At 37.2% G+C, this 14,017-nt stretch overlaps 1 protein-coding gene across 1 annotated transcript in view; it reads left to right on the top strand.

Annotated features, from left to right (window-relative positions):
• WDR64 (WD repeat domain 64) overlaps nucleotides 1–14,017 on the top strand; it is a gene marked incomplete at its 5' end in the record, with an annotated part of 157,581 nt that overhangs the window by 125,839 nt on the left and 17,725 nt on the right. The window contains 5 exons of the mRNA XM_017847770.1: nucleotides 450–486; nucleotides 1,495–1,634; nucleotides 4,118–4,223; nucleotides 9,023–9,081; nucleotides 12,303–12,412. Of these exons, the coding sequence (XP_017703259.1) occupies nucleotides 450–486; nucleotides 1,495–1,634; nucleotides 4,118–4,223; nucleotides 9,023–9,081; nucleotides 12,303–12,412 (452 nt within the window). The remainder of the gene's footprint in view (nucleotides 1–449; nucleotides 487–1,494; nucleotides 1,635–4,117; nucleotides 4,224–9,022; nucleotides 9,082–12,302; nucleotides 12,413–14,017) is intronic.

Here is a 14,017-nt window from a genome sequence, read left to right as displayed (position 1 = left end):
ACGCCATTCTCCTGCCTCAGCCTCCCAAGTAGCTGGGACTATAGGCGCCTGCCACCTCGCCCGGCTAGTTTTTTGTATTTTTTAGTAGAGACGGGGTTTCACCGTGTTAGCCAGGATGGTCTCGATCTCCTGACCTCGTGATCCGCCCGTCTCAGCCTCCCAAAGTGCTGGGATTACAGGCTTGAGCCACCGAGCCCGGCCATTAGGCATTTTTAATTACTTACGTTACTATGCTGGTACCTCAACCACTAGAAGAATGTTGTGTTATGAATTCTCTATTTCTGGACATGAAAATGTCTGCAATACAGTTTTTTCAAAAAATTTAAGTGTAATTTTAAAATTAATGCTTAGAAATGAAAATTCAATTGTCTGGAGAATTTACTCACCCAGTGTACCTCATTTTCTTACAATGTCATAGAAATATTTTCTCTTTTCCTCCCATAATTCAGGGAAGCAAGCAAAGCATACATGACAGTGAGGTTAAAGGTCAGTATGAAATCACCTCTCTTCTTTATAATAAAGCAACTCCTTTGCAACAGGGCATTTAGGTGACAGAATATTTTTATGAATATATATATTCCTCAATATATGAATGCATTATATATATTCATATATATTCATTATATATGTATATATAATATACACACACATACCCACATACATATACATATATGCATATGTGTATGTGTGTATATATATGCAAAGAATATATATATTCTTTTTGGAACCAAATGTTGAGGTGCTATAGGATTCAGTAGTCTAAATGGCAGAATTTTCATTATGATGATACCTTCTTAAATACTAATTATAGATTTTAAGAATCCAGAATATTACCGAACTTCTTAGTCTCCAGCCATTTTTCTAAAACTTATACTGCATTTATCCACCATTCTGTATTGTAAGATTGATGAATAAATACCTTGTGTGAGCTGTTATGTATAGTATAGAAGCTTTTGCAATATGATCAAAATAAGCTTTTTATATTTTTCCAGTGATCCAGGATTCAATTTTTTAACGCTTTTTTTGTCCTTTGCCCCGACTGAAGTTCTCTGGGTTAAAAAAAAAGAAGAAGAAAAAAATAATATGTTGCTTTTGCTATTTTCTTATCTGACTTCTGTTTTACATTCCATAAAAATTTGGAATTACAAGTATTGCAAATTCCATGATAGCTCTTTCTTTTTTTTGAGACAGAGTCTCACTCTGTCCCCCAGGCTGGAGTGCAGTGGTGCCATCTCAGCTCACTGCAACCTCCGCCTCCCGGGTTCAAGCAATTCTCCTGCCTCAGCCTCCCAAGTAGCTGGGATTACAGGCGCCCACCACCACACCCAGCTAATTTTTGTATTTTTAGTAGAGACGGGGTTTCACCATGTTGGCCAGGCTGATCTCAACTCCTGATCTCAAGTGATCCACCTGCCTTGGCCTCCCCAAGTGCTGGGATTACAGGCATGAGCCACCACGCCTGGCCTCATGATAGTTCATTAATTTCTCAAATAGGTGAACAAACAGATGTCATGGTGGGAGAACAACAGCCAGTGGACAAAAAACACCCTGGAAGTGCCAATTTACCAGAAGCCCAGCCACCTATCCTTGTCACTGCTCATGAGGACGGACACCTCCGCTTGTGGACTCTGGAGGTAATGGAACCCAGCAAGTCTAGGAATAGGAAAGAATGGGAAAGATAAAAAGAATCATTAAATGAATCTTAACGTTCTTCCATATGGCATCCAATTTTAATATTTTTTCAACTTTCTAGCCAAATTGCTGATTTTGCAGCCTGTTTATTGATAATGCTACCCAAACTTTACGAGAGAAGGATTTTGTAACTCCAAAGATCAAATCATCAAAACTGCTAACTTAGCTATTTCAAATCTCTCCCTCTTTTTGGAAGCCTTTCTACTTCTCTATCAAACACATTACAGATAGATACCCACACTGGGATAGATAACCTGCACACAGATAGATACCCGTATTGAGAGAAGAATGTTCAACCAGTCATGCAAGCCTCACAGTCAGGAATTTCTGGAAAGGTCTTCACCTTCGGCACACTGCTTCAGTCTCATCCCTTATGTCCCTAATAGAAGCAGGAAAGGTGAATCAAGGCATGAAGATTTACTAGAAAAATCTATTGAGTCTGCTTGTAATTCTTTTACTTGGGGGGAGGAGGGCATTCGTTTTTGTTTTCTTTTGTTTTGTTTTTGAGACGCAGTCTCTCTCTGTTGCCCAGGCTGGAGTGCAGGGGCATGATCTCGGCTCACCGCAACTTCCACCTCCTGGGTTCAAGCAATTCTTTTGCCTAAGCAAAAGTGGCTGGAGTGGCTGGGGCTATAGGCAGGTGCCACCACACCCGGCTAATTTTTGTATTTTTAGTAGAGACAGGGTTTCATCATGTTGGGCAGGCTGGTCTCGAACTCCTGACCTTGCGATCCGCCAGCCTCGGCCTCCCAAAGTGCTGGCCATCCCAAAGATTACAGGTGTGAGCCACTGTACCCAGCTGAGGGTATTAATTTTGCATTCAAAATATTCAAATCTTTCTTTCAAATTGAGCTATGAATATATGCCACTAAATATCTTATTGGATATTTAAATAATATTAGAGGATATGACTTGTGTATTAGAGTAAAAGAATACAAGAACACTGAAATGTTGAGTGTACAATAAGTTCTTAGTTTACCAGACAGTTGAAAGAAGGTATTGCATCATATTGAGTGTCCTTCAACATTTTACAAAGAAAAACATAACTTTCATTTACGAGAAGATTTAAAATGATTTAGGGTGGAATTAAGAGGACAGAAGATGATGAAAGGAATGATCCTGAGTAGCCTGAGAATGATGACAATGAAATCCTTAGAAAAGCAGAGGAGGTGACCTCGCTTGTGATAAGGCTCCTTCTACAGAGAAACTCAGAAAACACAACTGTTTTATGTGGCAGATAATGGGATCCAACAACACAGAACTGCATGGCTTTCTGCCAGATAAAACTCTAAGTCTACTAGTAGATCCTAGCTTATTCGTGAAAACCCTAGTTTGAAAATACAAAGTATTCTAACAATAACTTTTCTTGAGATGATCTTGGTATTAGAACAATGCTCCCGGCCGGGCGCGGTGGCTCACGCCTGTAATCCCAGCACTTTGGGAGGCCGAGGCGGGCGGATCACAAGGTCAGGAGATCGAGACCATGGTGAAACCCCATCTCTACTAAAATACAAAAAATTAGCCGGGCGCGGTGGCGGGCGCCTGTAGTCCCAGCTACTCGGGAGGCTGAGGCAGGAGAATGGCGTGAACCTGGGAGGCGGAGCTTGCAGTGAGCCGAGATCACGCCACTGCACTCCAGCCTGGGCGACAGAGCGAGACTCCGCCTCAAAAAAAAAAAAAAAAAAAAAAAAAAACAATGCTCCCTTTTATTTTTCTAATACAGAAATGAAAGAGTAAAAGAAATAGGAGAAGAGAGTATGTCCAAGCAGTCTAAGGAAGGGAGTAGCATATTTGAACTCTTCACAAGCTTTGAAGTTGATGATGTTTATTCTCTAAGCAAGATAATACGTGTGAAAGTCTTTCCCAGTGCTGGCTTATACTGAGCACTGGAAAACAACCTGTTTGAATTTAAACCTCTTAACAATTCTTTGTCTTGCACCAATATTAAAAAATAAATATTTCTGAAAAGGCAAATATTTCTGTTTAAAACAACTGACATATACTTAAAAGTGTATCTCCCTTCTGAAAAGAATGTCTAAAAAGAAAATATGTCAATGCCTGCTTGAGTTAAATTTAAAAGAAGAAACAAAAGAAAATATGTAATTGGAAAGAAAGTCTGAGGAATTGCATAAAAACGGTCATGGGGTATGCAAAAACAACCCCAACTGTACAGATAGTCTATAATACTCAGAGTCTAGATCCTTCTAATTAACAGTTGTTCGCAGCTTTAGAATATTTAATTTTGAGGAAATAAGTCCCTATGGATAGTTTCAAATGATTTTCATTACAAACAGGGGAATCGCGGTTCAGTAGTAGAGAGAACTCTTGAGATGCATTATTTACACAGAAAAGTCAATTTCAATATTAAGATTTTATAAGATTTACTAGCATAGACAAAGTTTTATTTACATTTTACTTTATTTAGGGAAGACTACTGAAAGACATGCTACCTTTCACAAAATATTCTGCCATCTCTCTGACATCGCTGTATACTGATTCATGTACGAGGATACTACTGGCTGGAAATGTGGGTGAGTCATTATTACTCTTATATATTCAGCCACAGGCATGTTAATAATTGACATGATATAAAAAATGACTTTAGGAAAAATACATGGTATGTATTGAGACAAAAGGGAGGCTAAGAGGTATGCTCAAGCCTGAGAAAGTGTTATGAATAGCCTGCTGAATAAATAGAATAAATAAGTGTCAGGAGAACCTGTTTCATTCCTAGCTCTCCATTTAGAGCAAGGCATTGCCTTCTTCTGTGTTTAAAATGGGTATGTGTCTACCCATCTGTGTAGCTTACTTTTTTGGAAAAAAATATAAAGTTTTAATTTTTAACATTGAAAGTGTATGTTGCATTAATCTTAATTATTAAAGGAAGTCGTGCCATAAATTAGAGAAAAAAATGAATGTTTTTTTCTCAGTAGGGGACTTTATTTTTTATATTTATTATAATTAATATGGTCAGTCTTACTTCTTTCATCTAACAAAATTCTTGTTTACATTCTTCCTTCATGCTTCTCTTCTGTCGTTTGAATTAATCCTAAATTTTCTTTGCTTTCCTCTCTCCTATACTTTGAAAGATTATGTGTGTATGTGAATGCACATGCATGTGTAAAAGTTTTTTATTTTACTAGTGTTTATCTTTAAGTTTTCAAAACAATCAGTTAGAATTAGAATAAAACAGCATATTTTCAGTTAAAACAAAAAGCTTAGCCCCCTTTCACTTTCTCTTTTCTCCATATCTACCCCTTTGCTTATTGTTGTTTTGCTAATGCAATTGTAAGATGTGCATCTAGATTAGATCTGCTTAACTGCTTACATTTCAAATTTACTTATTTTTCATAATTAAGTTTTCATATTCTCTTTTATAAACATTTTTCTCATTTCAAAATTTGTTTTAATTTTTTTTTTTTTCAATTTGAAACAGAGTCTATCTCTGTTGCCCAGGCTGGAGTGCAGTAGTGCAATCTTGGCTCACTGCAACCCCCGCCTCCTAGATTCAAGCGATCCTCCTGCCTCAGCCTCCCGAGTAGCTGGGATTACAGGCATGTACCACCATGCCCAGCTAATTTTATATTTTAGTAGAGATGGGGTTTCGCCATGTTGGCCAGGCTGCTCTTGAACTCCTGACCTCAAGTGATCCACCTGCCTCGGCCTCCCAAAGTGCTGAGATGACAGGTGTGAGCCACCGTGCCAGCCTCAAAATTTATTTCATAAAAAAGTTACAACAAACCATTTCGTACTGTCAATTGAGTCATCTGGACCTTGTTGAAAATAATTGTCTACATTTGTATATAGTATTATAAATAAATTTTAAGGTTTTTTAAAAAGGCATTTAAGGTATTTAATTTAAGGTATTTAAGATTATCCCTGTTTTCCTGGAGTTTTTTGGTGTTTGTTTTTGCTTACCACCAATCCTTTTACATTCTGATATTCTTACACTTCTGATTTTCACTTATCTATCTGTATAATTTATATAGACACTAATTCTTTTTACAGAAAACTTGTAGAGAAAGCTAAGATCAAATTTTGTTTCTTTCTAAAAATAGCCTGCTTATTCTTGCATTAACTTTGCCTACTATGTGGCAAGCCTTTTCTGACAAATACAGAGAATTAAAATTTGAAACTATAGAATTCCCAGCACGGACCTCTATTAGGGTTAGTCCTCTCTTTGCCTATGCCTAGGATACTTTATTATTATATAGCCAATTCTCATCCTGAAATTTGTGGTTTCTGCTTGTGATCCAAAAAATAGAGTGGGTTCGGGATCCAATCTATCCTCATCTACATTGTAACTAAAGTGAACTGCTCCTAGATTCTATTAGGCTTTCTTTTTCTCTGCCTCAGTAGATGTTAAAAGAACTTCTTTGAGGTCTGCTATCTATTCACTAGATTAAATCAGACATCCTCAGGCATCATTACATCATTAGTTGTTGCCTTAAAAAAAAAAAAAAAGACAGAGAGACAAGGTCTGACTGTGGCCCAGGCGGGAGTGCAGCGGTGTGCTCATAGTTCACTGTAACTGCCAACTCCTGGGTGCAAGTGATCCTTCCACCTCAGCCTCCTGAGTAGTCGAGACTATAGGTGTATGCTTTTTTTTTTTTCCCTATAGAGACAGGTCTTACTTCTTTTTCTATTTTCCTAAAGTAGAAGCTTAGATTGTTGACTTTAGATCTTTCTTCCTTTCTAATGTATGCATTGAATGCTATAAATTTCCATGTTAGCAATGCTCTCACTGCATACCACAAATTTTGATAACTTGCAATTTCACTTTTTTTCTTTTTTAATTAAGACAGTCTTGCTCTATTGCCCAGGTTGGAGTGCAGTGGCACAATCTCGGCTCACTGCAATCTTCGCCTCCCAAGTTCAAGCAATTTTCCAACCTCAGCCTCCCAAGTAGCTGGGATTACAGGCATCTGATACCACAACTGGCTAATTTTTGTATTTTCAGTAGAGACAGGATTTCACCATGTTGGCCAGGCTGGTTTCGAACTCCTGACCTCAGGTGATCCACCTACCTCAGCCTCCCAACGTGCTGCGATTACAGGAATGAGCCACCATACCTGGTCTCACCTTTATTTAATAAAAAATACTTTTAAATTTCCCTTGAGATTTATTCTTTGACCCAAAGAATTTAGAAATATTCTACCTAATCTCCAAGTACTTTGGGATTTTCCAGTCGTCTTTCTGTTACTGGTTTCTACTGGCCTGAAAACATACATTGTATGATGTCTCTTCTTTTAAAGTTGTTCAGGTGCGTTCTGTGGCCCAGAACATGCTCTATCTTGAGGAATGTCTACATGATTTTCAGAAGAATGTGTGTTCTGAATGTGTGTGTATGAAGTAATCTACAGATGTCAATTATATTCAGTTTATTGATGGTGCCATTGATTTTAACTATATCGTTAATGATTTTCTACTTGCTTGGCCTGCCCATTTTTGATAGAGGGGTGTTGCAGTCTCCAACTATAATAATGGATTCATCTATTTCAACTTTCTGTCCTATAAGTATGTTGATATCTATTATTAGGGGCATATACATTAAGGATGGTCAAATCTTCTTGGAGAATTGACCCTTTTATCATTAGGTAATGCCCTCTGTTTATCCCTGATAAGTTTTACCACTCTGAAGTCTGCTCTGTCTGAAATTAATACAGCTACACTTGCTTTATTTTGATTAGTGTTAGCATGGTATATCTTTTTCTATTCCTTTGCTTTTAATCTATTTGTATCCATATTTAAAGTAGGTTTTTTATACACAACATATAGTTGGGTCATGTTTTTAAATTCACTCTGACACGCTCTTTGTTTTAATTGGTGTATTTAGATTGTTGGCATCTAAAGTAATTGATTATTGACACAATTGAATTAGTATCTACCATATTTGTTACTATTCTTAATTTGTTGCCCTGGCTCTTTATTACTGTTTTGTCTTCCAGTCTTTTCTGCCTTTTGAGGTTTTAACTGAGCATTTTGTGTGAATCTATTTTCTCTCCTTTCTTAGCATATTTATTATACTTCCTTTTAAACGTTTTTTAGTGGTTGCCCTAGAGTTTATAATGTATATTCACAATTAGCCTGTGCCTATTTTCAAATAACATTATTCCACTTTGTATCTTATAATACCAAAGTATTCCTAATGTCTTTTATCTCCTGTATAATTACTATCATTCAAGTATTTATGAGTTATAATTATCAAATACATTGTTGCTGTCATTATTTCTAACAAACCATTATCTGGTAGATCAATTAAGATTAACAAAAATAAAAGTTTTTATTTTATCTTCAGTTATTCCTTGTCTTATGTTCTTACTTTCTTTATGTAGATCTGAGTTTTTTTTACCTATATCATTTTTCTTTTTTTCTGAACAACTTCTTTTAACATTTCTTGAAAGGCAGGCCTATTAGTGACAAATTCTCTCAATTTTTGTTTGTCTCAGAAAGTCTTTATTTCTCCTTTACTTTTGAAGGTTAATTTTGCAAAGTACAGAATTCTAGGTTGGTCAGTTTTTTCTCTCAACATGTTAAATATTTCACGCCACTCTTCTTGCTTGTATTGCTTCTGATAAGAAGTTTGATGTCATTCTTATGTTTGTGCTCATTTTTTTTCTCCATGTGGCTTCTTTCAAGACTCTTTTTTATACCTTTGTTTTCCTGCAGTGTAAATAGTTTAAACGTTGAGGTGTAGTCATTGTTGCTCTTTGATATGTAGTTTTTGTAACTAGCATTTAAATTGTAGGCTGAATATCTCTGTAAGAGTTTGGATTCTGTTTGGTGGTATATTCATTTCCATTACCCTGATCTCTAAAAGAACTCTAAGTGGGTGAAGCAATCTCATTAAGACTTATCAAGACAGAAACAAAATAATTTCTACACATAAAAATGAATATGGGCCAGGTGCGGAGGCCCATGCCTGTAATCCCAGGGAGGGATTTAGGAGGCCAAGGCGGGTGGATCGTCTGAGGTCAGGAGTTCAAGACCAGCCTGTCCAACATGGTGAAACCCTTCTCTACTAAAAATACAAACAAACAAACAAACAAAATTAGCCGGGCATGGTGGCAGGCACCTGTAATCTCAGCTACTCAGGAGGCTGAGGCAGGAGAATTGCTTGCACCTAGGAGGCAGAGGTTGCAGTGGGCCAAGATCATGCCTTTGCACTCCATCCTGGGCTATAGAGTGAGGCTCCGTCTCAAATAAATAAATAAATAAATAAATTTGAATATGAAATTTCTACTTTCATTTCTGTTTTCTGAGATTCTGTAGTATTGATTTAGATAACATGATATCTAATTAAAGATTCCAATGTTTAAATTTTATACAGAAGGACATGTTATCCTTTGCAATATTAGCTCATTCCTGGATCCACCTCATGATGAAAAGGTAAGAACTTCAGTTCTCCACTTTAATTTATGAGTCAGCACATATTTTGAGCATTTTCTGTGCTAGACACCATAAAGGATAGAAATAAAAGACTCTCTGTTGTCAAGGCACATATACTATTGAAATTTGAGCTACATGACAAATAGCAACGGTCTGCTGGTGAAAAGGGACGAAGAAGTGAGTGAGGGAGAGGGAGTATGCCAGCCACTGGTCACTTCACATCTTCTTCATGTTTTGACTTATTTGTGAGAATTTATATAGCAACCCAGAGTTAGAAAGAGTTCATAGATTATATAGTCCTCCACAGTCAGTTTCTATATCGTATTCTTTATAAGATATTCCATGACCTTCCTTGCAAATCTAGGGCAGAACCATTTAAGAAATTTTTTCTTATTTCTAGTCTAAATTCTCCCTAACATTAAAGCACATTTTACTCTATTTTTTAAAATATTATGCCAAGGAACAGCTATTTTAGCATAGCCGTATTTTTCTTTAATACATCAGATCAAAAGCTAAATATTAGCTTAAATAGATACATTTCATTTTTGGATCAAAAGTATTAACAAGGGGTTTATGTTGATTAGGATTTGATTCCTTGCAGAGTGTCTCAGAATAGTTATTATTTCAAATACTGTTTCATTTGATTAACAGAGTTTTCTTTTTGTTTCAGAGAATCTATTCTAGCTCTTTTAAGGTTTCGGTATTCAACTTTAGTTTGACTATCTCCACCTGCAGAGGGTAAATCAGAGAATAGCTTGCCTAGGGGCACACAGACAGTGATGAAGTCAGGGCCAGGACCGGGGTTCTGCTTGCTAGCCCAATACTCTTTCCGTATATAATACTTATGCTATCAAACGAAAACAATAAGGTTCAAACAACTTGGGAAACATGAAGTTTCATTTACCAGTAACTATAAATCGCTTATAATCAACACATGCTGTAAGCTGAACAAAAACAAACTGCACGCTTCAACCATATACAGGTGGAAGTTATGTAACTGTTTTATCCTACTGTTGATGATTATTATTGTATTATTAATTTCAACAGATACAGTATCATTCAAAGCCTCCAGTTTTGCAAATGGAATTGCTATAAACTAGCAACCGAGATCTTTCAAAATTTAGAGAAAGTCTTCAAAACGAAGTTATAGAATAATATTGAGTTACAATAATAGTAGAAATAATTTTAAAGCATTTTCACAAATTTAAAATTAGAGAATCTTTAGTAACCTATTTTAAGTTCTTTCATATTCAACTTCATCTCAACCTTTTCTGTATTCAGACAATGGGATCATGGGATCATACCATTTGTACATGGCTGCCTATTTATAAATATACAACAGAACCATAGAACCTGGCTATAAAATGCCTCATTATTACATAGATCAACATATACCAATGCTTAAACCAGGTCCGGCTATACATTACAACTGCAGTGAATACCTAAAAGGTCACGCTAGAAAAAAAGGTCAATCGTGTTCTCTCCCAATATTCCTGATAAAAAAAGAAGCTCCATGGTACACAGGTATTCTAAAAGATAAGACAGTCAAAACCTCTCCACAGAAAGAGACACCACACATATAATTACATATATACACACATACAGAAAGGACAATCTTAGTTTCTCATTGCAGGTTTCAATCCGTTACGGGGTCATGAAATCATTTAATTAGTTGTAACCAGTATTTTTATAAAAATAGAAGAGAATGGAATGCAATGCAGTAGAATAGAATAGATCATATTGATGTACATTTCACATAGGTGAAGTATCCTTTTGTGAAACTTGTTTCAGACACATGTGCAAGTATATGCATATATTCACTGGGTCATGAAGCAAAACATGTATCTTACTATAAAAACAGTCTGTGTTAGAGAATGCCATCCTAAGGCAGAGAAAGAAACTTTGGATAACCAGATATTCTTGAATAGCTTTGAGATAATAAGAAATAGATCAGGTACAGTGGCTCACACCTGCAATCCCAGCACTTTGGGAGGCTAAGGCAGGCAGATCACAAGGTCAAGAAATTGAGACCATCCTGGCCAACATGGTGAAACCCCGTCTCTACTAAAAATACAAAAAAAAATATTAGCTGGGCATGGTGGCACACGCCTGTAGTCACAGCTACTCGGGAGGCTGAGGCAGGAGAATCACTTGAACCCAGGAGGCAGAGGTTGCAGTGAGCCGAGATCGCGCCACTGCACGGCAGCCTGGCAACAGAGCGAGCCTCCATCTCAAAAGAAAAAAAAAAAAAGAAATAGGAGAGTCCAGATTTTACTTTGGCTCTCTAAAAACAACCAGAGGGAATTTAGTCAGAAGGCCTGCAAATTTAGGAGGAATTGTGCCTACCCTTTGTTAAAGCCTAAATGAATGGAAGAGTCACAGGAGAACTCTAAACTGCCAGGACTGTCATCACATTACACTTCTAGGTAAATGAACCAGGACAAAGTAAGGTATTAGTCCAGGTTTATCAGTGATAAAGAGGGAATATATTCACAGGGGGTGTGACTGCAGAGCAAACTCTCCAGTTAACAACTCTAGTTCACACAATTTGGAATGTCTCCCGAGGCCCATGAGAGGCCCTAAACTTGAGTATAACCACACCCTGAAGAAACGTAAACAATCAAGCCTCATGATTTTTTTCTTTTCTACTCCTGTGACAGATGATTCATGGTGTTTTTGAAAGAGAATGAGCTGAATTTTATTCTTTTCATTAATTACTTATAGCATATATCTCCTATCCCACACTCCCCCAAAAAGAACAAAACAGCCAGTTCTATCTCTAGACAAAATCTGAACATAGGAAAAGTCTTTTTGCCAATCTCCCCTTTAGCTTTTACCTTCCAGCTCTGTTTCCTTCTATTCTTGATTATATTTACTTTCAGGCCCCCTCCAACCTTCTCCTAAAGCATGTCTTTCCTCTAGTCATCTGCTCATCATCAATTAAACGAATCGCTAATTCTCAGTTACATGATAAATTGCCAGAGACATAAGATACTTCCTCTCCCAGGGAGATGTATGAATTAATAAGTCTTTAAAAACAGGACTTCTGGTACCCCAACAAGCAAGAGAAGAGCTAACTGAGGCAAGGACTTAATCATCTAGCACAGATGTCTACATCGTCCACTCATAAGCCTGGCTCAATGAAAAATGCTTTTGTTCAAGATTACATTTTGACTAGCATGTACTTATTCCAAGGAATATGCCTTGTTGTTGCTATCTAGAAATTCAAGCAGCTGCTTTCCTGGCGTGCTCATTCTTTGGAAATTATTCAAGTAATCTATGTAGAAGAAAAACAAGTGGTACTTACTGCCTCCATCGATGGCTCAGTAAGGTAAGCCAAGATGGTATCATATTGTGAATTCAGTACTGTGAGCATGAGAGGTAAAGGTTTTAAGCTAAAGTTGAAGTCTATAGTTCAAATGCAATCTTGGTAAACTGATTTAAATAAATAAGTAAATAGATGACACAAAAGGACTTTGAAAAGATGGCCACTGATTTGGAATTCTCTTTCATGACCAAGGAAATGCGATGTCATGTTCATCTATGTTAAAAGATATCATAAATGCTTTTGATAAAAGTGAAGCTTTTTTTGTAGAAGTATTTCAAAGAATTAAGCAAGAAAGGTATCTCAGAGAGTTAGATCCAAGTCACAGAGGGGGACTCAGAATCAGAAGTCATAGAAAAGTCATAGAAAAGAGAGTAACTGATGCTGAGAAAACTGGGTAAGCTCATTATTTCATTGACACTGTGATGGATTTTGCAAAGCCTATTGTTTTCAGTTACTTAGATAATGCTAAGTACCTCCACACAAAATGCTAAAGACACATACACATATAAAGAGAAAGAAAGGAAATATCATGGCATTTCTAGAAACAAATCTCTGCATATTGAAATGTCTGAAAATCATGGTAATGAATTATCCCCTTAAAAGAATGAAGTTAGGTAAGATTAAGAGAGGTAGAAAGGCTTTGAAGTACATTAGAGAATTTCAATGTAATCAAAACAAAAAGGAAGGAATATTTTATGTTACATAAAACCTGCTGGACTGAAATTCAAGAGAGCCTGGCTAACTGTGTGGGCTTGAGGCTAGAGAGTTAGACAGACCAAAGTCATACAGTGTCCAGGAGGCACTGATAAGAATGTGGATCTTTGCCCTGAAAGAAATAGCCTCTGCACAGAATTTTACATGGGGGAGTAGTATGACCTGATTTATATTTTTGGAAGGTAATGGGTGGGGAATAGATGGCAGGGCAACAAAAGTGGGAGCAAAGAGATCAGTTTAAAGTCCAGGGTGAATGTAATGGCTTGGATTAGAGGAGCGGTAACAGTGTGGAAATAAGTGGTTTCGATTTGATGATAGCTATCCAGGAGGTAGAATCAAGAAGACACGAACTTTAATTCAAAGGGGAGCTAAGTGATAAATGTCAAGAATGACACCTGGTTTATGCAACTAGGTGAATGTTAGAACCACTCATTGAGCTACAGGGCTCTAAAAGAGGAAAATGTTTAGAATGTGGAAGGATAAAGAGCTTTAGAATGTTGAACTCAAGGTGAATCTTTAGGAGTAAGGTCCTATTTGGAGGCAAAAGGTTCGATTTACTTCCTCTGTAAGAAAGGACATCTGGACTGGGCGCGGCGGCTCACGCTTGTAATCCCAGCACTTTGGGAGGCCAAGGTGGGTGGATCACGAGGTCGGGAGTTGGAGACCAGCCTGACCAACATGGTGAAACCATCTCTACTAAAAATACAAAACTTAGCCAGGCGTGGTGGCACGTGCCTGTAATCCCAGCTACTTGGGAGGCTGAGGCAGGAGAATCACTTGAACCTGGGAGGCGGAGATTGTAGTGAGCCAAGATCGTGTCACTGCACTCCAGTCTGGGCGACAGAGTGAGACTCCGTCTCAAAAAAAAAAAAAAAAAAAAAAAAAAAAGGACAC

Source organism: Rhinopithecus bieti, unplaced genomic scaffold (genome assembly GCF_001698545.2).
Source record: "Rhinopithecus bieti isolate Rb0 unplaced genomic scaffold, ASM169854v2 scaffold_28016, whole genome shotgun sequence".
Lineage (NCBI taxonomy): Eukaryota > Metazoa > Chordata > Mammalia > Primates > Cercopithecidae > Rhinopithecus > Rhinopithecus bieti.
This window is presented reverse-complemented; position numbering and strand designations above follow the sequence as displayed.